General features: G+C 49.1%; 1 protein-coding gene across 7 annotated transcripts in view; it reads left to right on the forward strand.

Annotated features, from left to right (window-relative positions):
• The first annotated feature begins 2,673 nt into the window (after positions 1-2,673).
• The window catches only part of Odf2 (outer dense fiber of sperm tails 2), a 38,776-nt gene continuing 20,311 nt past the window's right edge, over positions 2,674-21,138 (forward strand). Inside the window, exons 1-8 of one of the 7 annotated variants that reach the window (XM_075985647.1) lie at positions 2,674-2,731; positions 5,682-5,772; positions 6,481-6,634; positions 6,903-7,028; positions 12,822-12,992; positions 14,070-14,230; positions 15,064-15,193; positions 15,688-15,819. In XM_075985647.1, coding sequence (XP_075841762.1) covers positions 6,527-6,634; positions 6,903-7,028; positions 12,822-12,992; positions 14,070-14,230; positions 15,064-15,193; positions 15,688-15,819 — 828 coding nt within the window. In that variant the 5' untranslated portion in view covers positions 2,674-2,731; positions 5,682-5,772; positions 6,481-6,526. Of the gene's footprint in view, positions 2,732-3,195; positions 3,370-5,679; positions 5,773-6,480; positions 6,635-6,902; positions 7,029-12,821; positions 12,993-14,069; positions 14,231-15,063; positions 15,194-15,687; positions 15,820-21,138 lie in introns of those variants that run through there. The other 6 variants (XM_075985651.1, XM_075985646.1, XM_075985650.1 and 3 more) reach the window with 6 other exon arrangements.

Raw genomic sequence — 21,138 nt, forward strand, 5'->3', positions numbered from 1 at the left:
CTGTCCAGTGCTGAAGACAAAAAAAACCACTACGAACCACTGAAAGCCTGACAGCGGGGCTTGGGAAATGCCTCAGCAGCCAAGAGCACAGGCTGCTCATCCAGAGGACCTAGGTTCATTTCCCAGCCCCACTTGGCAGCTCACTACTGTCTGTAACTCCACTTCCAGGAGATCCAACTCCTTTCTCTGGCCTTCTTGTACCTGCACTAGTATGTATGCCACACACATAAATATTTAGAAGATAATAAATCTTACAAAACAAAAGTCGGGGTGGTGATATTCTTGGACAGCAGAGGCAGGAAGATCTCAAGTTTGAGGTCAGCCTAGTTCTCATACCCAGACCTAAGGATTTGTGTTTTTATTTTTTTGTTTTCAAAGCAGAGTTTCTCCATGTAGCACTGGCTGTTCTGAAACTCACTATGTAGACCAGGCTGGCCTCTGCCTCCTGAGTGCCGGGATTAAAGGCATGCGCCATCACACCTAACTGATTTGTGTTTTTAAGAAGTTCCCTAGTGCGGCTGATGCTGTTAGATCATGGACCACACTCAGATTATAGTCACTGAGTTCAACATCTATCCAAGGCTAAAGGGCAGTGAGGGGGGCAGCTCAGAGAATCCAAGAAGGCCAAACCTTGAGGGCCTGGGAGAGTTTCTTTCAGACCCTCCATCAAGTCTGGAAGGCACCAGAAGACAAAGCCAGACCCACTTCGTAGCACTGATTTTCTCTCCCCAGGTCAAGGCTGTGGCAGTTGCATCAGCGCTCTGGAGCAGGTGTTCCTGCATGGAAACAGCCTAATCAGGCCCTTGGGTAAATGGAGAGACCTCAGCCAAGGGGACTATAATAGACATCCCTCAGTACAGAGTTTTGTGGCTGGTGCCAGGGACTGGAGCCTTCAAAACTCCCTGGAATTCACAGAAAAGGAAGGAATATATAGGAATATTTAGGTAGCTGTAAGATGATAGTTTTCCTCTTGGCCCTAAACTTTGAATAAGAGTTTTATTTTACTTTATTTTTTCAAGACAGGGTTTCTCTAGTAGCCCTGGCTGTCCTGGAACTTGCTCTGTAGACAGGCTGGCCTCCAACTCACAGAAATCCTCCTGCTTCCTGAGTGCTGGGATTAAAGACAGCCACACCGACACTGCCTGGCCTTTACAGGAGTTTTGACCTGAAGCTCACCAGAACCTGTTTGGTGCCAGGCTCTGCAGGACAGGAAGATGTGGTTCTTGTTCAAGAGAGCACTCAGCATAGGTATGGATCTATATGTAGGTTCATGGCATGTATGCTGGACTCACACACAGAAGGGAACTGAGAACTCCTCCTTTCAGGCTGACCCACAGGTGACTGCAGGGAGGAGGGAACAATCAGAAGGCTTCTACCGTTGCATGGTGTCTTAGTCAATGTTCTGTTGCAGTTCTGTTTTTCTCTATGAAAATAAGGACCTTACTTAACTCATGTAGCCACCACCAGAGACAGATGCCCTGGCCCTGGAACCTTGCTGAGAATTTGCTTTGGAGGTGGAGTCTTACTGTGCAGCACAAGCTGGTCCTGAATTGGAGATGTTCCTATGTCAACTGCATGAGTGTGGGTTACAGCTCTATGCCTCCAAACCTCCAAGCCTGGCTCCAGTTCCACTCAAGGATTTTCTTTCAAAAAATACCCACAAATTTCTGGAATTTGCATGTAAATATTTTTAGTTAAAAAAAATAAGGAACTTGATGTACAGAATGCAGACAAAGCAAAAGTAGCGGATAAGCTACTGTTGGTCATAGTCTAGAGATAGATTGCTGGACAGTGGAGGGAGTTTATAGAATTTATGTGGTACTGAAACAGAATCTAGGGTTTTGCTCATGTCAGGCCGGGCCTCAACCATTGAGCCTTTTCCCATTGCTGGGCTGTAGATTTGATCTTGCAGAACCTCAGAATGGTAAGGTTATGACTGAGGGATCCAGACTGGCTTCCAACTCATGGTAATCTTCCCGCTTCAGCCTCTTCATTGCTGAGATTACAGGCATTAAAACAAATAATAATAATAAAGACTTGGTACGGTGGTCATTCCTTTAATCCCAGCACTCGCGTGTCCCGGGCAGGCTGGCGGAGCGAGCACACAGAAAATAGCCATAAACATGAGAGAGAGAGAGAGAGAGAGAGAGAGAGAGAGAGAGAGAGAGAGAGAGAAGAAGAGAAGAGGAGAAGAGAGGAGAAAAAAGGAGAGAGAGAGAGAGAGAGAGAGAGAGAGAGAGAGAGAGAGAGAGAGAGAGAGAGGCAAAGACACGTGTGCACACCAGAAAGAGGACAGGGAGAGAGAGTTTTTCAGATGGGGCGAGTGGTCAGAGGGAGTGGGGATGGAAAGGGACGGGGACCAAAAGATTATCAGTAACACTCAGGAGGCAGACCCAGGTGGATCTCTCTGCTCAAGGGCAGCCAGAGCCAGGCCAGACGCACACCATGAACTGGCAAGGGTTGAAGAACTGATAGGACAATGTGAGAAGGGCTGAGGGTGAAGTTGGGAAAGCAGTTGAGGTTCACACTCCAGGGAGGAGCTAGTGGGAGCAGACTGCTGTGTTGGAGATCAGGGCGTCAAGAAAAGGAGGTCTCCCCGGCCCTGAGGTTGTTAAGGTCTCCCAGAATCCAGGGCGGCAACGTGAGCCACGTGACAGTCCCCCACGATTGGCTAATTGGGAAATATAGTTGAGAAGATGGCGGCTCAGCATAGAGAACCTCAGCAGAGTAGGTCAGTACAGAGGCGGCGTTCGGCGTGCGGGAGGGCGGCGAGGGGCGTGGGGCGTCTTCCTTCTGTTTGGGCGGTGTGGGATAGGGGCACAGTCTGGGTAGTGTGCACAAGCTGTCTGCACTGAGTGGACTAGGCACAAGGATGGCTTTCCAGAAGCCCCAGGCTGTCGCCTGTTCAGCCGTCCTCCTCTGCGCCCAGTTTCCTACTGTGTTTCGAGCAGGGCGCGTTAGGGCTCAGGAGTCAGGGCAAAAATGGCGGAGGGGACGCGGGGCTCTGAACGGTGGGACAAGATCAGGCAGGTCTGCGCGGGAGGCGTCGCGCGTCTCCCTGGCGACGGGGCGGTGGGCCGGCCGGCCCGCCGCGAGGCCCGGAAGTGGGCGGAGCGTCCCAGTGGGGCGGGGCATCTCTGTGACGCTGGGGGCAGGGCCTAAATGGCGAAACCCGAGGGGCTCCAGGGGGGGTTTGAACTGGCCAATGGGCGAGCTGCCGACCGGTTGTCGGAAAAGGAGGCGGAAGCGGGGAGGAGCCGCCGCGGGAGCCGGACTGCATCCGCCGCGGCGTCTCCATGGCACGACCCTGGCCTCCGACTTCAACGACTTCATAAGGAGACGGTTCTGGGCGCAGCCGTGCCGCTCTTGGTGAGAGGCCGCGCGGCGGGGCGGGGCGGGGCGCAGAGAGCCGCGGGTTCAAGCCCCGCGCTCCCAGCCTGGGGCTGGCTCGACCGGGCACCGTCCCCGCGTCCAGGCGCGCTCCTTTCTGCGTCCGAACCCGGCCCGCCCCGCCCCTCGTTGGGCGCGGGCCCGTCCTCCTCCCGCTAACGGGCGGGCCGGCCGCCTCCGTCCTCTACGGGCCGTCGGCAGGGCTCCTTCCCTCCTCTGCTGCCCTCGGGCAGGGCTGCGCCCTTTTATGGGCAGAACCCCATCCCCTCTTGCCCGCTGGTGGGTGGCCGTATGCCCCAGCCTCCCAGGAGGCCATTTCTGCTCCCTGCGGCCCGGGCAGTTACGTGTGCTCGGGACCCTCCCGGCCAGCCCCGGGGATGCGGGCGGCCTTGGAGCTACCCCGCTGTCCCTGTCGCCCTGCCCTGACCGCCGCTGCCCCTGTCGCCCTGCCCTGACCGCCGCTCCTCCCTTTCCATCTATTGGTTCTCCACGGTAGCTATTCTGCGGGGAACGCCCATTCACCTAGGACACTGTTGCCCGGGCAACGCCCCGAATATCCCTCCATCTCCCTGCGCGGGTTCCCGCCCCTGGGGGCCCACTTGGGGCCTAGCAGTTCTCACCTTCTTCGCACGCCAGCCAGCCCTCAGGTTTAACCCCTGGTAGCCATCGACCCGCTCTACTTCCCGGGTGGGGCCTGGGCATGCTGGTCGTCGTCCCCCCTTTCAGTGACGCGCCCCCTCACTGTCAGGCCGCGCCCTCCACCTGCCTCCTGGCAGCTCACTTGGCACCCCTCAAGTCGCTCAGCCTCTCCTGTCTTCCCCCCTCCCCACTTTGGCAGGACAGTTGCTGTGCGACTTGGACAGTAGAGGAGCGCCTCCCAAGTTTTCATCCAACTGCCACCCCCAAAGCTTCCACCCTCCTCCCCTCAGAGAGAGGACGTTTGATGCCTGGTCCTTGAGATTCTCATTGGCAAGCCCCTCTGTCCCCCTGAGCAGAGCCTGCCGACCCAATTGCCCCACCTTTTGCGGCTTTGATGCTTAGCCATGTCTGCCTCATCCTCAGGCGGCTCCCCCAGGTACAGCCAATGTGGGGGGCGCCTTTGCAGTAGGGCAGGGAAAAATGGTCAGGGCTCCCCAGGCCAGGCTCAGTGGAAACTTGTCTTCAGTTTCCCAGGTACTGAAAGTCTGGACCAAAAACGCTTATAAGTGACTTTGAATAGCGAGGAGTAAAGACACACTGGCTTACCCCGCAGCTTTAACCCCCCTCACCCAAGACACCACAGCTTTCTAGTAGCAAATAAGATCTGCTATTGAGGTCTGAGTTCAGCTTAGCTCGGATTCACTAGGCAACCAAGGTTGTCTTTAAACTCTTGATTCTCTTGCCTCTACCTTCCGTGTGGTGTCTTGAAAGCATTTCTCACCATGCCACTTCTAAACTAGTGTCTCTAAAGTGAACAGAAATGGTACAAGTAAGTAGACGGGGGACGGGAACCGAGTTCCTAGTTTGGACAGTCTTCCAAATGACAGTCCAGCTCAGTACATAATAATTTGTAAGTGAGCTGAGCAAAATGCACACTGTGGTGCTGTTCTTTTTCATGGTTCAGTATTTCCCCCACGGGTTTGTGAGGTCGGCAAAAGGCTGTTTGGGGACTGTGAGGAGACAGTGGGCTGTTAGATTTGATCATTCTAAGCCCTTCTCCCCCAGCGTGGAATTGTTGGCTGGACTGCTCATTCTGGAGGATGTTGCTGTCTTGCACATCTCGCTTTGGGCTGTGGGTGTGCAGGGAAAGCTCCTGTAGGGCAGGGAGTAGACTGCACCAGACGGGGTTCTTCACGCGCTCAGGCAGGGGAGTGAGCCTTTGTTTTGTACCCTTGAGTCACACTGACTTTGCGCCTGCGTGGGGTGCACTTGAGGTCTCTTAGCTTAGGTTAACCTGTGTTTCAGACACTGACCTGGGGATCATCACTCTTGTTTGAGACTAGTACCTTGGCAACTTTTTTTTGGTCACCTGATAGGATGACAGGTAGGCTTTAGCACAAGGTCACAATACATGTGATGCGATGCAGGTTAAAAGGCCAGACCAGCCGAAGACCCCCTCGCCTTGTTTCCATCCTATTGCTGGGCACACCATGCGTGCCTTATGCTCATGTACAGGGAGCCAAGGGATTCGAGACTGGTTCTTCCGGCTGCCAGCGCAATAGCCACCACATGCAGTGTGTCATCCTCTAGGAGCCGAGACATAGGAGAACCCTGCTTTTCTGCTCATAATCTGGTTCTTGTGCTCGGTACAGGTTTCCATCGTGTGGGAAGAACGGAGTAACGAGTCTCACACAGAAAAAAGTCTTGAGAACACCCTGTGGCGCACCAAGTGTAACTGTGACGGTAGGTAACCCTGGCAACAACACCGTCAGCATGTTCCTGCAAGCCTTGGCTGGCGGCTGCCGAGACTGTCACGGCCCAGGTGCTTTGGATAGAACTGTCAAGCATGGCCTGCTTGCTGATGAAATGGCCGGGTGTGAGGAGGTTGTCTTCATGTCCTTCTTCCAGGAAAATGCCAGCATCTTTAAAAAGGAGAAAGAAAATAAATAAAAAGAATGAGGGGAGATGGGATAGGAGCTGCTGGTGGCAAGGCACCTGTACCTGGGGTACAATACGACCTTGCTCATGTTTTCTTTAGAGTCTACACAACCTTCTCATCCTTGGCATTCCCACTAGCCGCCTTTGCCCTATTATCTCACTTGCATGTGTCCTGATTCTATCCCTTAACCATTTTGTGTGCTTCCCGTGCTAATTTGCATGCATGGTTGAAAGATTCAGCTTTGCAGCTGTCCAGCACAGTAGGCTTGGGTGGAATTGCAGCTCTGAGGAGCCCTTTGCCGCTTGCCTTTGGGTTTTTAGAGAACCCTGTTCCCAGTGGACTGGGAGGCCTTCAGCTGGGACCTCTGTGGAGTCTGCCTAAGTGACACTCCTGCCTTGCTTCCTGCATGCATGCCAGTAGTTGGTAGCTGTCCTGCTCACTTGGTGGCTGCGTTTTCAGGTGTCCCAGAAGCCTCTGGGCTTTGTTTTCATGTCCAGTTTACTTATCCACAGATCAGCCTTTTTTGTGTTGCCCTCCCCCGCCTGCCAGAGGTGAACTATGAAGGACCGGTCTTCAACGCCCCCCTTACATGTTCATGTGGATGAGAACACTCCTGTCCACGTCCACATAAAAAAACTCCCGAAACCATCAGCAGCAAGCAGCCAGGTAGGAGCATGGCAGTGGGGCGAGGTCACAGCTGTGGATCAGGGCACTGTCTCCTGTCCCAGCAGCCTCCTCACACTTCTGACTCCAAAGGTTTGGGAGACATTCAGACTTCTCTGGAGGTTACTTGCCTGGTTAGAAGGTAGGCCATTGTTCAACAGCCGCAGTAAAGTCACCCAGAAGAGGAACCCTGCAGAGGTGGTGTGCCACCAAAGTGACACTAGGCAGCTGGGCCTGCTGGAAATGACTCTAGTTTTGTGTCTTTTCATAGAAATCCCATAAGCGCGGAATGAAAGGGGACACCGTGAATGTACGGCGGAGTGTCCGGGTGAAAACCAAGGTACCTTGGATGCCCCCTGGAAAATCATCTGCCCGGCATGTGGGATGCAAGTGGGAGGTAGGCTCAGTCTTGTTCAGGCTTCTCTTCTTGGACTGGTCAGTCAGAGTCTAGCAAGCCTCAGACTTGGTATGATTGCAGAAATTCCAGCAAGCTTACTGAGTGCCTTACTGAACCCTGACAGCATGCAGCACTACTTAGGTCCTTGCAGCATTGCTATGTGGTAGGTCCTGCTGTTTTAGCATAGAGTGGAAACGGTTGGGAACTGACTTCCCTGGAGTCTTAGAGAGCAGCAGAGCTGGTCTTAGGACTCTATCTCATTTTGGAGACTGAATTCAGCCTCTGCTTTGCCAAATAGATTTATACGTCTGTCATAGTATCTGAAGCATAATTAAAGCTAAGGTTGGGCATGTGTGCAAGTGTACATATACAAGTATATAAAATAGCCAAGAACATGTGGCCATATGGATGGTACAAGCATATCATCCACACTGCTTGTAGAACAGTCTCTGGGGGGAAAATGAATTGCCTTCATTATTAGTAGCCAAGAGAATATGTGTCTTATACCTTAACAGTGTTTATCCAAGTACCTGCTCAACTACCTACCCACTCTTCCAACCATCCAACCATCCACCTATCCACTCATCCCCCAACCCCAGCCATTCGTCCACCACCACCCCTACTTAGTCATCCAGCCAACAATTCTTACACAGTACATTCTCTGAGGCTTCTACCAAGTGTTGCCAGCACAGGGGTTCTAGCTATAAGCCTGGCAAGACATGCTTCTTTATTCATTTTAAGTGCATTGCGGTGAAGAAGTCTATGATAAGAAAAGGCTATGTTTTGAACAACACTCTCATTATCAGAACAATGCTCAGCAGGCTAGGAGTGGTGCTCACACCTTTAATCCCAACACTCAGCACTTGGGAGGCAGAGCCAGGCTGATCTCTTAAGCCAGCCTGGTCTACATAGTAAGTTCCAGGCCAGCCAGGGCTACATGGCGAGACCCTGTTTCAAACATAATAAAGCATGATCTTTTAGAGTCAGTCTTTTTTTTTTTTAATAGGTTGTTTCTCTGAAAATGAGAAATCCAAAAATGGATGTAATTCTGACATTCATGATCACACCACACGGATTTGAATCTTTGTCAGTTTAACCTTAGCAAACGAGAGGAATCTGGGTATCCTCAGCAATGCCTGGGAAGTGTTAAGAATAGCATAACAACACAAGGCAGATGGGCATTTCTGCCTGGGATGTGGCTAAATGGTAGAGTGCCTGCTTAACATGTGTGAGGCTCCTGTAAAAGATACTGGTCACCCAAAAGAAGGTTGAAATAAAAATGGTCCCTTAATATTGTTTTACTACCTCAGTAGTAACCATTGAAAAGTAAATTTGAAACACAGAGAAGCGCCAGATGTGGTCAGTGTCTGTAATCCAGCACTTAGGAGGCTGAAACAGGAGGGGTGCTTAGAGTTAAGAGGCCAGCTGGGACTTAGTGAGGCCTTATATCAAAATCAATCAATAAATAAATTGGAATAAACACAGCACGGTATCATTTGTATTGATGGGTAGGGAGTTTAAGGCACTGGAGAGACAGCTCAGTGGGTAAGATCATTGACTGCTCTTCCAGAGGCCCCGGGTTCAATCCCAGCACCCACACGGTCACTCACATGTCTTAACTCCGGCTCTGCTGCTTTCTGTAAGACTCCGGCGAAGTCAGTTCCCAGCTGTTTTATGTGATAACCCTCTTCTGGGCTCTGCAGGCATGAAACATGCATGATGTATAGACAAACAGGTAGGCAAAACAAATTAAATGTTAGTAAATCTAAAAAAATAAGAACAATAAAAATAAAAGTTTAAAGATAGGAATGTAAAAGCTCACAATTATACCCCATGTCCTCAAGCACATACCCCATCAACTTTTTTAAAAAATGATTTCTTGCCGGGCGATGGTGGCGCACGCCTTTAATCCCAGCACTCGGGAGGCAGAGGCAGGCGGATCTCTGTGAGTTCGAGACCAGCCTGGTCTACAAGAGCTAGTTCCAGGACAGGCACCAAAAAAACTACAGAGAAACCCTTTCTCGAAAATCAAAGAAAAAAAAAAAAAGATTTCTTTATTATTATGTATATAGTATTCTGCCTGCAAGCATGCCTTCAGGCCAGAAGAGGGCACCAGATCTCATTACAGATGGTTGTGAGCCACCATGTAGTTGCTGGGAATTGAACTCAGGACCTTTAGAAGAGGGGGCAGTGCTCTTAACCACTGAGCCATCTCTCCGGCCCAACTTTTAAAGATATTTCTGTGGTTGAGACAGGGTCTCACAAAGTTTAAGCTGGCTTCAAACTCCATATGGAGTTGCAAATGACTGAATTTCCTTTTTAAAAGATTTAGGCTTAAAAAAAAAATCTTATTAGCCTGGCGGTGGTGGCGCACGCCTTTAATCCCAGCACTTGGGAGGCAGAGGCAGGTGGATCTCTGTGAGTTCGAGACCAGCCTGGTCTACAAGAGCTAGTTCCAAGACAGGCTCCAAAACTACAGAGAAACCCTGTCTTGAAAAACCAAAAAAAAAAAAAAAATGTTATTTTATGTGCATGCATGATTGCATGTGTGTCTGTGCCGCTTGTGTGCCTAGTACGCACAGAGGCCTGTGAAGGGTCGTGAGTCCCCTGGAACTGGAGCTATGTGGGTGCAGGAGTTACCAAGCCCTCTGGAAGAGCAGCCATGCTCTAATTCTGAGTCATCTCTTCAGCCCCAAGATTCATTTTTCGTTATGTATATTGTGGGCGTGTCCTCGTGAGTGCAGGTTCCTGAGGTGGTCCGAGGCTTTGGATTTCTCTGTAGTTGAAGTTACATAGAGTTGTGGGTACTGGATGTGGGTACTGGCAACTTTACTCCAGTTCTCTGAAGAACAGAACACCCTCTTATGCCGAGCCATCTCTCTCCACCGGGGCAGATCATTTTATTCTTACTTTTTGAGACAGGGTCTCACTGCTTATCCCTAGTCGGCATAGAACTCACTGTGTGGATCTGGGTGGCCTCAAAATAATAGTATCTTCCTGGCTCTGCTGTGTTTTAGTTTTTCATTTTTGGTTTGTTTTTTTCTTTTCTTTTCTTTTTTTTTCTAGACAGGAAAGCCTTGGTTGTCCTGTAACTTGATCTGTAGACAGGTTGGCCTTGAACTCAAGAGACTGGCTTGCCTCTGCCTCCTGACTTGCTGGATGTGCACCTCTGCCAGGCTTCCTCTGCTGAGATTAATGGCGTGTCCCACTGTGCCCAACCTTCCACCCTTTTTCTCTTTTTGAGAGAGGGTCTTTATTATATAGTTCTTTGGCTGTCCTTGAACTCACAATGTAGGCCATGCTGGCTTTGCCGTCCCAGAGATCCACTTGCCCTCTGCCTCATGATTACTGAGATTAAAGGCCTGTGCCACAATCATGGCTCCTGACTTTGTGGGTGTTTTTTTCCTCTCTCTTTCTTTTCTTCTTTTTTTAAATTTAAGATTTATTCATTATGTATAGTGTTCTGTCTGTGTGTGTGCCTGCAGGCCAGAAGAAGGCACCAGATCACCATGGGGTTGCTGGGAATTGAACTCAGGACCTTTGGAAGAACAGCCAGTGCTCTTAACCTCTGAGCCATCTCTCTAGCCCAGGTCCTGGCCTTTTAAAAATTAAAAGTTGTGTGTGTATGTACACATGACAGTGAGAGGATAGCCTCTAGTGTCTTTCTTTGGGAGATCTTCAATTGGTTGTGTGTGTGTGTGTGTGTGTGTGTGTGTGTGTGTGAGATAGGGTCTCACTGAACATGAAACCTGCAAGTAGGTGAGGCTTTCTGGCCATTGAACCCTAGGGATCCTCTAGTCTCTGTCTCTCCAGAGTTCTAGTCATAGGCATGTACCTCTGAGCCTGGAAATTTTTTTTTTAAGATTTTATGTATATGAGTGCTCTATCTGCATGTACATCTTTATGCCAAAGAGGGCATCAGATCCCAGAATAGATGGTTGGGAGCCACCATGTGGGTGCTGGAGAGCGTATCAGATCCCCTGGAACTGGGGTTAAAAAGAGGTGCAAGCAGCCCTATGGGTGCTGGGAGTAGCAGATACTCTTAACTGCTGAGCCATGTGTCCGACCCTTTATTTAATTTATTAATCCTGAGTTGGATTAAATAAAGGGTCTCTATATGCTAGGCCAGCTCTACCTACCACTGAGCTATACTTTCAGGCTATTGCTGTTTCTGAAAATAGAGTTGTAGTCACACTCTAAATATTCTCTTCTCTTTTCTCAGAAGTAGCCTTGTTCTTTTGCTCTTAGTAAGAATTGAGGCACATTTTTCTTGTGACTGTATGCGGTATTTCTGTAAGTTTTCTGTTTTTGCATTACTAGGGATTAAAGCTAGGGCTTGTGATGCTTGCAGGTGCTCTGCCCTGAGCTATAGTCCCAGTTCTGGAAACGTATCTTCATTATGCATTTTTCTTTGTTGAGGTCTTGTTAAGTGGCCCAGGCTAGCCTGAATCTCTGGGCTCAAGAGATTCTCCTGCTTCAGATTTAGCAGTACTGGGACCAAAGGTGTGGTGTTATTTTTTATTTTTTGTTTCTGAGACAGGGTCTCATGAAGTTAGGACTGACCTTGAACTTGTCATGGAGGATGACCTTGAATTTATGATCCTTCTGCCTTTACCTCTCAAGTGCTAAGATTACAGGCGTGTGCCACCACTCACGGCGTTTGGTATGCCAGGCAAGTACTTTACCATTGAGCTGTAGCCCTTTTGCATTCTTGTTGTTTTTCTGTTGTTTTTGTTTTCCAGACAGGGTTTCTCTGTCTAGACCCAGTTATCCATGAACTAGCTCTGTAGACAGGCTGGCCTTGAACTCACAGAGGTGTCCCTGCCTCTGCCTCCCGAGTGTTGGGATTAAAGACATGCACCCCCACTGCCCAGCTCCCATTCTTGTTTTTTAGAAAATATTTTATTTTCATTTAATTAGGTGTATATGTGTATGGCACTGTATTCATGGCTAGCCTGGAATTCAGAGACGCCCCCCCCCCCCCCCGTCTCTGCCTCCCAAGTGCCGGGATTACAGAGTATTTACATGTGAGTGTGTGTGTTCATGGAGACCAGAGAATACATGAGGTTCCCTGGAACTAGAGTTACAGGCAGTAGGGAAACCTATGATGTGATGGGAGCAGAGCTCTGGTCCTCTGTAAGGTTGTCCACAACTCAGTGCTGAGCCAGCTCTCTAGCCCTGTTATTCCTTAAGTTTTATTTTATGGATGTTTGCCTATGTATGTAACGTACCATATGTATGTCTTAGAAGCCAGAAGATGCATGACATCCCATGGAATTTGGGAGTCAGGGTTTCTTTGTGTAGCCCTGGCTGTCCTGGAACTTGCTCTGCCTCTGCCTCCTGAGTCCTGGGATTAAAGCCATGTGCCACCACATCTCTCTCTCTCTCTTTTCTTAAAAGGCAGAGATTCTCTTTATGTTTTCTGGTCTGGTCTTGAACTCTTAGGCTCAGGTGATCTTCCCAGAAGTCTCAACTTCCCAAGTAGCTGGGACTATTCAGGCATACAGCACTCAAACCTGCCTTCTTTATAGCTTAACATTCTAACCCACACCTTTTCTTTCAATGTTAGAAATTCTTCAAACTCATCATTTAGACTTGGGTAGGTAATGTTCCCCTCAGAGGGTCTGGAGCGGTTGGTTCCTGGGCAGGATCTCTGGGGTTGGCCATTGGCTTGTGTTGGCTCTGCCTGTCACCTTGGCAGTCAGCAAGCCTCCAACGCACAAATAATTATAGTGGAATTCTGTCAGAGGGCTGACCTCAGCCGCTTATGTGTCTCTCCCCCCTTCACATCAGAATCCACCTCACTGTCTGGAGATCACACCACCATCTTCAGAAAAGCTGGTCTCGGTTATGCGATTAAGTGACCTTTCTACAGAAGACGACGATTCTGGTCACTGTAAAATGAACCGTTACGATAAGAAGATTGACAGTCTAATGAACGCGGTCGGTTGTCTCAAATCTGAGGTGAGAGTGCTGTGGGCTGGACAACTAGTACCCCCGAGAACAAGCGGGATGGGCTAAGCAGATTAACCTGTGGAGGCTTCCTTCAGGCTGCCTCTCTGGGAGTCTCCTGTCCCTCGTCAGCAAGCCTTCCCAGGGCATTTATTTGGAGAGGTCACTGGGCAGCTTGAGTTTCCTCCATATTAGAACTCTCTAAGAATACTTAGCTTTCTCAGTGCTCTCAATGGGTGGCAGATATGATTACTGCAGCCAGTAAAGCTGGTGGGGTTAGCCCCCTTTTTGTTTGTGTTTTGAGACCATCTATCAATGTAGGCCTGCCTTGAGCCATCTTCCGCCTTCTGAGGGCCACTTCCCTGGCTTAGTGCTCCTACCCAGAGGGAAGGCCTGTAAGACAAGGCCCAGCCTCTGCTGCTTAGACGGCTGAAGAAGAGCAGAGGAGACAAAGGAGTCTTTCAAGCAGCCCCTGACCAGGAAGCAAGTGGGGCTGGCATTAAAAGCCAGGTCCTTAGTACCGAGGTGCCTATGTCCTCTACTTATCTGAGTGCCTACCTTCCTGGAGAACTGAGAACTAACTTTCCTGACAAGCAGGGGCCCTCCTATCTCCATAGCCCACTGTCTTTTTTTTTTTTTTTTTTTTTTTTTTTTTGGTTTTTCGAGACAGGGTTTCTCTGTGGTTTTGGAGCCTGTCCTGGAACTAGCTCTTGTAGACCAGGCTGGTCTCGAACTCACAGAGATCCGCCTGCCTCTGCCTCCCAAGTGCTGGGATTAAAGGCGTGCGCCACCACCGCCCGGCCCACTGTCCTTTTTTTGTGACATCTTCTCTCCTGTGGGATGCCAGCTGTACTACTGTTGCTGGCTGCCCCACCCCTGCCAGCACGCATCACTGCTTCTTTGTACTCAGGTTCTTCATGTACAGACTGGATGGAGTGTCTGTCTGGAGGGCAGTCAGTGTTCATGTGAAGATTCACTGAGGCAATGCTTGGAAACTCTAGTACTCTTTTTAGAAGGGTTAGATGTAACAAAATGGCCTCAGGGAAGAGCTGTCCCTTCAGTGGCACTTTCCTGTTTCCCCTTTCCAAGGTCAAGATGCAGAAAGGCGAACGTCAAATGGCCAAAAGGTTCCTGGAGGAGCGAAAGGAGGAGCTGGAGGAGGTAGCTCATGAGCTGGCAGAGACGGAGCATGAAAACACGGTGCTCAGACACAACATCGAGCGCATCAAGGAGGAGAAAGACTTCACCATGTAAGGAAGCCTGGCTGGGCTATGGGCCCAGAGGAAGGCAGTGGAGGCAGCAGCCCTGGGAGTGCCTGTGGGAAGCCATCTCGGTGTGGTGGTGTAGGTTGTGGCCAGAGAGAACTCTTTTACACAGAGGCCTTGGGGGAGACAGGACTGTTGCAGGAAGGCATTGAACATGAAATGCTGGGAGCCTTCAACAGACTGGGTATCGTTTATCTCAAGCAATAGAAAGTAGGTCAAGACTGACTGCAGAGGGCAAAAGTGTCTCAGAGACAGCGGGCTGTAGAGTTAGCATCTTTTTTCTTTTTCAGTTGTAGGTATAGATTCCAAGGCCTGAGCATGCTCAGTGCCTTACCCTTGATCCACAACCCCCCTAATCTATTGGGTAAAACTTTGAGGATGTGGGGACCGCTTTTAAAAACTGAGCAGTGACCAGGCATGGTGACACATATCTGTAGTCACAGCACCAGGAAGGAGATCCAGGATTGGGAATTGAAGGCCAGTTCCTGTGACATAGCAAGTCCCAAAGCCAACCTCAGCTCCATGAGTCCAGAGTGTGTGCTGGGAAGGGAGATGAACTCAGGAACCTGGAGGCAGTCTTGACAGTCAAAGTCATTGGCTATGGCATGATAGCTCTGGCAGAGGCTCTGGTTTAATGCCGAAGCAAGTATGACTCTGCTCTCTTCTAGAAAGTCACCTGGGTAGGACTGGCTCCTTGCAACCCCTCTCCATTGTTTCCTAGCAGAAGGGAGTTTCTCAGGCCATTGTGAGGTAGGCTTCAGAGCTCTGGACAGGCTAGGCCCTGCCATCGCTCAGGAATCCTGTTTTTTTGGCCCTAGGCTTCAGAAGAAACACCTACAGCAGGAGAAGGAGTGCCTCATGTCTAAATTGGTAGAGGCTGAAATGGATGGAGCAGCTGCTGCCAAGCAAGTCATGGCCTTGAAGGATACCATCGGGAAGCTGAAAACCGTAGGTGGAGCCTTAGGATGGAGTGGGTGGGGCTGCGGTGGGAAGCTTTACGCAGTCATCAGGCTGACTTTATGACATCGACATCTCCAGGCTGGGGGAGGGCACACCTAACTGCTCAGTCTCAACACCCCCCTTGCACTCTCACGTCCTGGGCCTTGGTCCTTGAAGATGATCTCTGTTGATCAGGGCATCTGAGGAGACCAAATCATGGGTCACTTGGGATCACAGTGAGTCAAGGCATGTGGTTGATTCCTGCAGGTGTCAGCCACCATGTGTTGTCATCTGCCTTTCCTCCTGCAGGAAGCCTGCCCTGACCATACACTGAGCACTCCCATCCCTCTCTCCACCTCTCCCCTTCCCCAGGCCCACTCCAGGAGACCTACCTGCCCTTGGCCTCCGTGGCCTTCTAACGTTGTGTAGACCTGTCCCCCCTGCTGTGTAACATGTGCATGGGCCTGTCCCCCCTGTGCCGTATAACTCAGCTTCTCCTCCAGGAGAAACAGATGACTTGCACCGACATCAACACCTTGACGAGGCAGAAGGAACTTCTCCTTCAGAAGCTGAGCACCTTCGAGGAGACCAACCGCACCCTCCGAGATCTGCTGAGGGAACAGCACTGCAAAGAGGTGAGTGTCTAATCTGGCGCGACTGCAGTGTGCCTCTCTCTCCGCCCTGCCCCGTCTTGGAATCCTGCTTGGTTGTCTCTAAACAACTCTGTGAGGCCAGGCCTTAGTGGGAGAGAGAGTCAGGAAGTCACTGATGTAAGTGTTCAGTGCTGTCTTGAAGCCAAGCCCAGCAGCAGAAAGACGTCAGCAGTCAAGAGGCCAGTTCTGGGAGAATGGGCGGGAAGTCCTGGGCCTCATTTTCCTGTTCTCCTCTTTTCTTTGTTCTCTTGCCTCCCTCCTCTTTCTCCCTTGAATTACAAGCTCACAGTCTTGCAGCCTCAGCTTTCAAAATGCTGGCGTTAAAAGTGGAGCCCTATACCTGCCTCAGACTGCATTACATGTATGGTGGAAAAATGAGGACTGGCTAGGCTCCAAAAATTGCATGGTGTCACTTGGGCTACATCATGAGATGGTGTTGCAAATAAACATTTTAAAAGGGCAGAAAAGCCGGGTGGTGGTGGCACATACCATTAATCCCAGCACTTGGGAGGCAGAGAGGCAGGTGGATCTCTGAGTTCAAGTACAGCCAAGGCTACACAGAGAAACTCTGTTACAAAAAAACAAAAAAATACGCCGGGCGGTGGTGGCACATGCCTTTAATCCCAGCACTCAGGCAGAGACAAACAGATCTCTGTGGGTTTAAGGCCAGCCTGGTCTACAAGAGCTAGTTATAGTACAGCCAGGACTGTTATACAGAGAAACCCTGTCATGAAAAAAAAAAAAAAGAAGAAAGAAAGAAAGGGGGGAGGATGGTGGCTGAGAACAAAATAGGGAAAAGAAGCTGGGAGGCCTCTAGGTTTAATCCATATTATTTCATGTGTGCATGCATGTGTGTGTGTGGCTGTGTACACACATACCACAGCAACATGAAGATAAGAGGACAGTTTTGTAGAGTTGGTTCTTCTACCTTTTTGTGGGTTCCAGGAGCCAAACTTGGGTCATCAGGCTTACATGGTCATAGTAAGCACCTTCACCTGTGGAACTATCGTTCAGCCTTTTTTATTTTATTCTCAGAAGGGTCTCACATAGCTCACGCTAATCTCTAGCTGCAGTCCACCTCTCCAGTGCCCACCTGTTGGTGGGAAAGATTGAGAGCCCCCACACCTGGCTCTGATGCTCCTGGAACTCTTTTGTAGACCAAGCTGGCCTTGAACTCATAGAGATTGCCCTCCCTCTGCCGCTGCCTCTGCTTCCTGAGTGCTGGGATTAAAGGTGTGCACCTCCACTGCTGGCTCTTTCAACAAGGTTTTATGTTATTAACTCGAATCATCATGTTGCATGGTGGGTCTTTTGAACTTACTATTTTGTAGCTGAAATTGCTTTTAAAGATTTACTGTGTGTGTGTGTGTGTGTGCGCGCGCGCATTGCCTACAAAGACCAGAAGAGGACATCAACTCCCTTAGAGATGGAGTTACAGGCATAATAGTGAGCTGCCATGTAGGTGGTGGGAACTGAACTCAGGTCCTACGGAAGAGCAGTATGCACTCTTAAGTGTTGAGCCATCTCTCCAGCCCTGGGACTGTCCTTGCTCAGTATCTACAGTTGCACCTCTTCTATCTGATCACTACTGTTCTCTGCCCTGTATTTGACTCTTGTAGGGTCTGTATATGAATGAGGTGATGTTGCCTTTGTCTGTCTCTGCCTTATTTCATTTAATATTGTTTTTATTTTTGTTTTCTTTTATGTATATGGGTGTTTTGCCTGTATGTGTGTCTGTTCACCGTGTTGAAGCAAAGGTCTCATCCTGTTTATAGCTTGCCTAGAACTCATCTTTGACCTCAAACCCAGAAGAATTGTGCTTCAGCCTCTCAAGTGCTGGCAGAGCAGGTGTCAGCCACCATGTCCAGCTAACACTTTCATGACTTCACTCTTGTCCTTCAGTCTAATACGGATTTCATTGCTTTATTCTCATTGTAATGAATCCATTCTGTTGATGGACACTTGGATTATCACTGTATTTCTGACAAATTGTTGATATCTATCATCCTGTTGTTCTCGAAAGATTCCGAACGGGCATGGTAGCACAGGACTGAGAGGTAGAGGCAGGAAGATTGCCAAGGCTGCACAGTGATTTTCCAGATTTTTGAGAATCTGTCTCAAAAAAATAAATAAAAATAAATGAAAAGTCTAGAATATGTTTCTAAATGCTTCTAGTTATAGCCAAATTCTTCTCTAAACTAGTTATACATGCTTAATTTCTGACTTGGTGATCTCAGGCAGGTAATTCATACCTTAGTTTTTCTTCTGAGAAGTGCGTAGAGCACTCACCTCTCGGGATTGTGCAGAGATGGGAAGATTATGGGTGGGGCCAGGCCTGGCACATTGCGGCTGCTGCAGCTTTTCCTAGAGGAGCGTGGCACTTGTAGAAAGCTTCGCTGTGGCCATTTTGTCTTTTCTCTTTTGGGGAGCAGGGAAAGTTTGGTTTTGTTTTTTATTTTGTTTTTTTGCTTTTTTGATGCAGGTGTTGACACAGTAGCCCTTGCTGGCCTGGACTTCACAGTGTAGACCTAGGCTAGCCTTGAACTCCTGGTTACAAGTGGGTGCCATTACCCTCAGCTTTGATTTGGTTTTGGATTTGAGGCAGGGTTTCATGGGTAGCTGAAGTATGACCTTAAATTCCTGAATTTTGTGTTTCTGTCTTAAATGCTGGGGTGACAAGCCAAGCCCTTGGTTCTGCTTTTGCTTTGAGATGGGTCTTAGCTCTCTGTGTAACCTAGGCTAGCCTTCAGTTTTCTTTTTTTAAACAAATTTATTTTGCCAGGCAGTGATAGTGCACTCATTTAATCCCAGCATTTAGGAGGCAGAGGCAGGTGGACCTCTGTGAGTTTGAGGCCAGCCTGACAGTCAGGGCAACACAGAGAAATCCTGTCTCACAAAATCTTAAAAAAAAAAAAAAAAAGATATTTTATGTGTATTAGAATCTTGTCTGCATGTATGTATATACATACATGCCAGGCACCTGCAAAGGCCAGAAAAAGGCGTCAGATTGCCTAGACCTGGAGTTTAGAACTGAACTCAGGTCCTCAGTAAGAGCAACAAGTATTCTTAATTGCCAGGCCATCTCTCCAGCCCCTTACCTTTAATCTTTGTATTTTTTTTAAATTTACTGTTTTAAATTGTGTGTGTGTGTGTGTGTGTGTGTGTGTATGTCTGTTGGGGGGTATGTATGTGAGTGCAAGTGAGTGTATGTGGGTGTACGTATGAAAGGTCAATGGTCAGAAGCCTAAGATCCCCTGGATTGACAGGCAGTTGTGAGCTGCCACATGGGAGCTGGATTCAGGTCCTCTGGGAGAGAAGAGGACTCTTATTAGCCTTTGAATCATCTCTCTCATCTCTGGCTTCCAATTCAGTGCTTGCCTTTAGGATTCCAGGGCGGCACACCAGGCTTTTCTCCGTTTATGACTTAACCTCTATCATCCTGGAGTCTGTCTCTTACTGGATGAGAATACTCAGCGACTTCATTTCCTACTCACAGCTTGTGTGTGGGCTCAGGGCCACCTGGAGGATATGCTCAGTGTTTGGACCACTGCTCTGGCTTTGTAGTCTGAGTCCACTTCAGGGCCTAGCCCTGCCCTTTGTAGCTGTGTGGCCTCAGGTCCTTTGCTTGTCCCAGCCCCACCCTAAGCTATAAAGTGAGAGAATGCCACCTCGGACATGAGTGGAATGTTTTGGGGAGTACAGATGGTGGCAGGAGCCTGAGCGCAGCAGCTGCAGCCTTTCTTTCCTGTCCTTTTGAGTGACAAGCTCACTGTGTGGCCCAGTTTGCCATTGAATGTTCCATTCCCCCTACGTGAGCCTCCCAGGTGCTCAGTGCTATCGCTTGTCAGTTCCTAGGTCTTTAGAAAATGGCATCAGGGTACCTGGGAAATCAGAGGGAATGATTGTGAGCCTCCTTCAAGGGATGCTTTGCCTCTCAAGAAGCAGACAGAGGGCAGTCATAGAGCTGCAGTGAGTGAGAAAATGGGCAAGGAGAAGCAGGTAGTCATCAGGAATTCCAAATGACTGTCGATGTTTAAGATGCTGAATCTTAGTGGGGCCATACTGGTGCTAGCTTCAATCCCAACCTTTATGAGACAGAGCACTAATGAAGCAGAAGCAGGTAAATCTCTGAGTTCAAGGTCAGTCTGGTCTACACAGCGAGTTCTAGGAAAGCCAGGGCTACACAGAGAAACCCTGTCTTGAAAAACAAAACAACAAAAAAGATGCTGAGTCTCCCTGATAACTAGGAAAGTGTAAATTAAAATAGCACTAGGACCATGGCTAAGACCGTGACTGTCTGGGACTGGTAAGAGTCCTCCTGTAGTGACCCACATGAGTTAGTGCTTCCCTCTTCCTGTATCATTCCAAGAGACCACTCTCCATGCCTTGCCGAATCCATCTCCTCATTGTTTGCAAGTACAAACCCAAGAGCAGCCCAGTTGCCCAGACTGTAGGAGGAGCTAATATAATGGACAATTACAGACAAAGTGGGCCAGAGAGACAGCTCAGAGGGTAAACATGCTTGCTGTCTAACTGTGAGGGTATGAGTTCAAATCCCTAGAACTGGGTAGAACTGGTGTCTATAATCCGCGGGGGAGACAGATGTAGGGATAGGAAAATCTTGGTAGCTTAAAGACCAACTAGCCTGAGTCAAGGTAGGAGATGACATGTATACAACCATGCATATGCAAAAAGATGAGGGTTAGGGAAAGGCTTTGAAAGTCAACAGACGTTAGCTGGTGGCATGGACTTGTAAATCCCAGCAATCTGGGAGGCAGGGGCAGGAGGATTGTAAGGATCTCTGTAGGCCAGCCTGGGCTACATAGAGATCCTGTATGAAAAAACAACTAAGTGTAAAATATAAAGTTAGGGACTAGAGAGATGGGTCAGCAGCTAAGAGCATTTGTTGCTCTTGCAGACAACTGGCATTTGATTCCCAGCATTCGGGTCTGGTGGTTAACAGCCTGCAATTCCAGGTTGAGGTCATTACGGTGCTCTTCTGGCCTCTGGGCACTTGCACACATGATGTGCACACAGATACTTAAGTAAAAACCTTGGGAGGTCATCACCGAGGAGAGTTCAAATGCGGTGGAAATACATCGCAACTCTTTAGTGCATGACGAGCATGAATGAGGTCCTCAGTTCAATTCTTTTTTTTTTAATATTTATTTATTATGTATACAATATTCCATCTGTGTGTATGTCTGCAGGCCAGAAGAGCCTGAGTTCAATTCCTCAGTTCAATTCTTAGCACCAGAAAGAACGTTAAAGCGGTGGCAGGTTACAGGCAGAAGATAGGTT

The sequence above is a fragment of the Microtus pennsylvanicus genome, chromosome 9 (assembly GCF_037038515.1).
Source record: "Microtus pennsylvanicus isolate mMicPen1 chromosome 9, mMicPen1.hap1, whole genome shotgun sequence".
Classification (NCBI taxonomy): Eukaryota; Metazoa; Chordata; class Mammalia; order Rodentia; family Cricetidae; genus Microtus; species Microtus pennsylvanicus.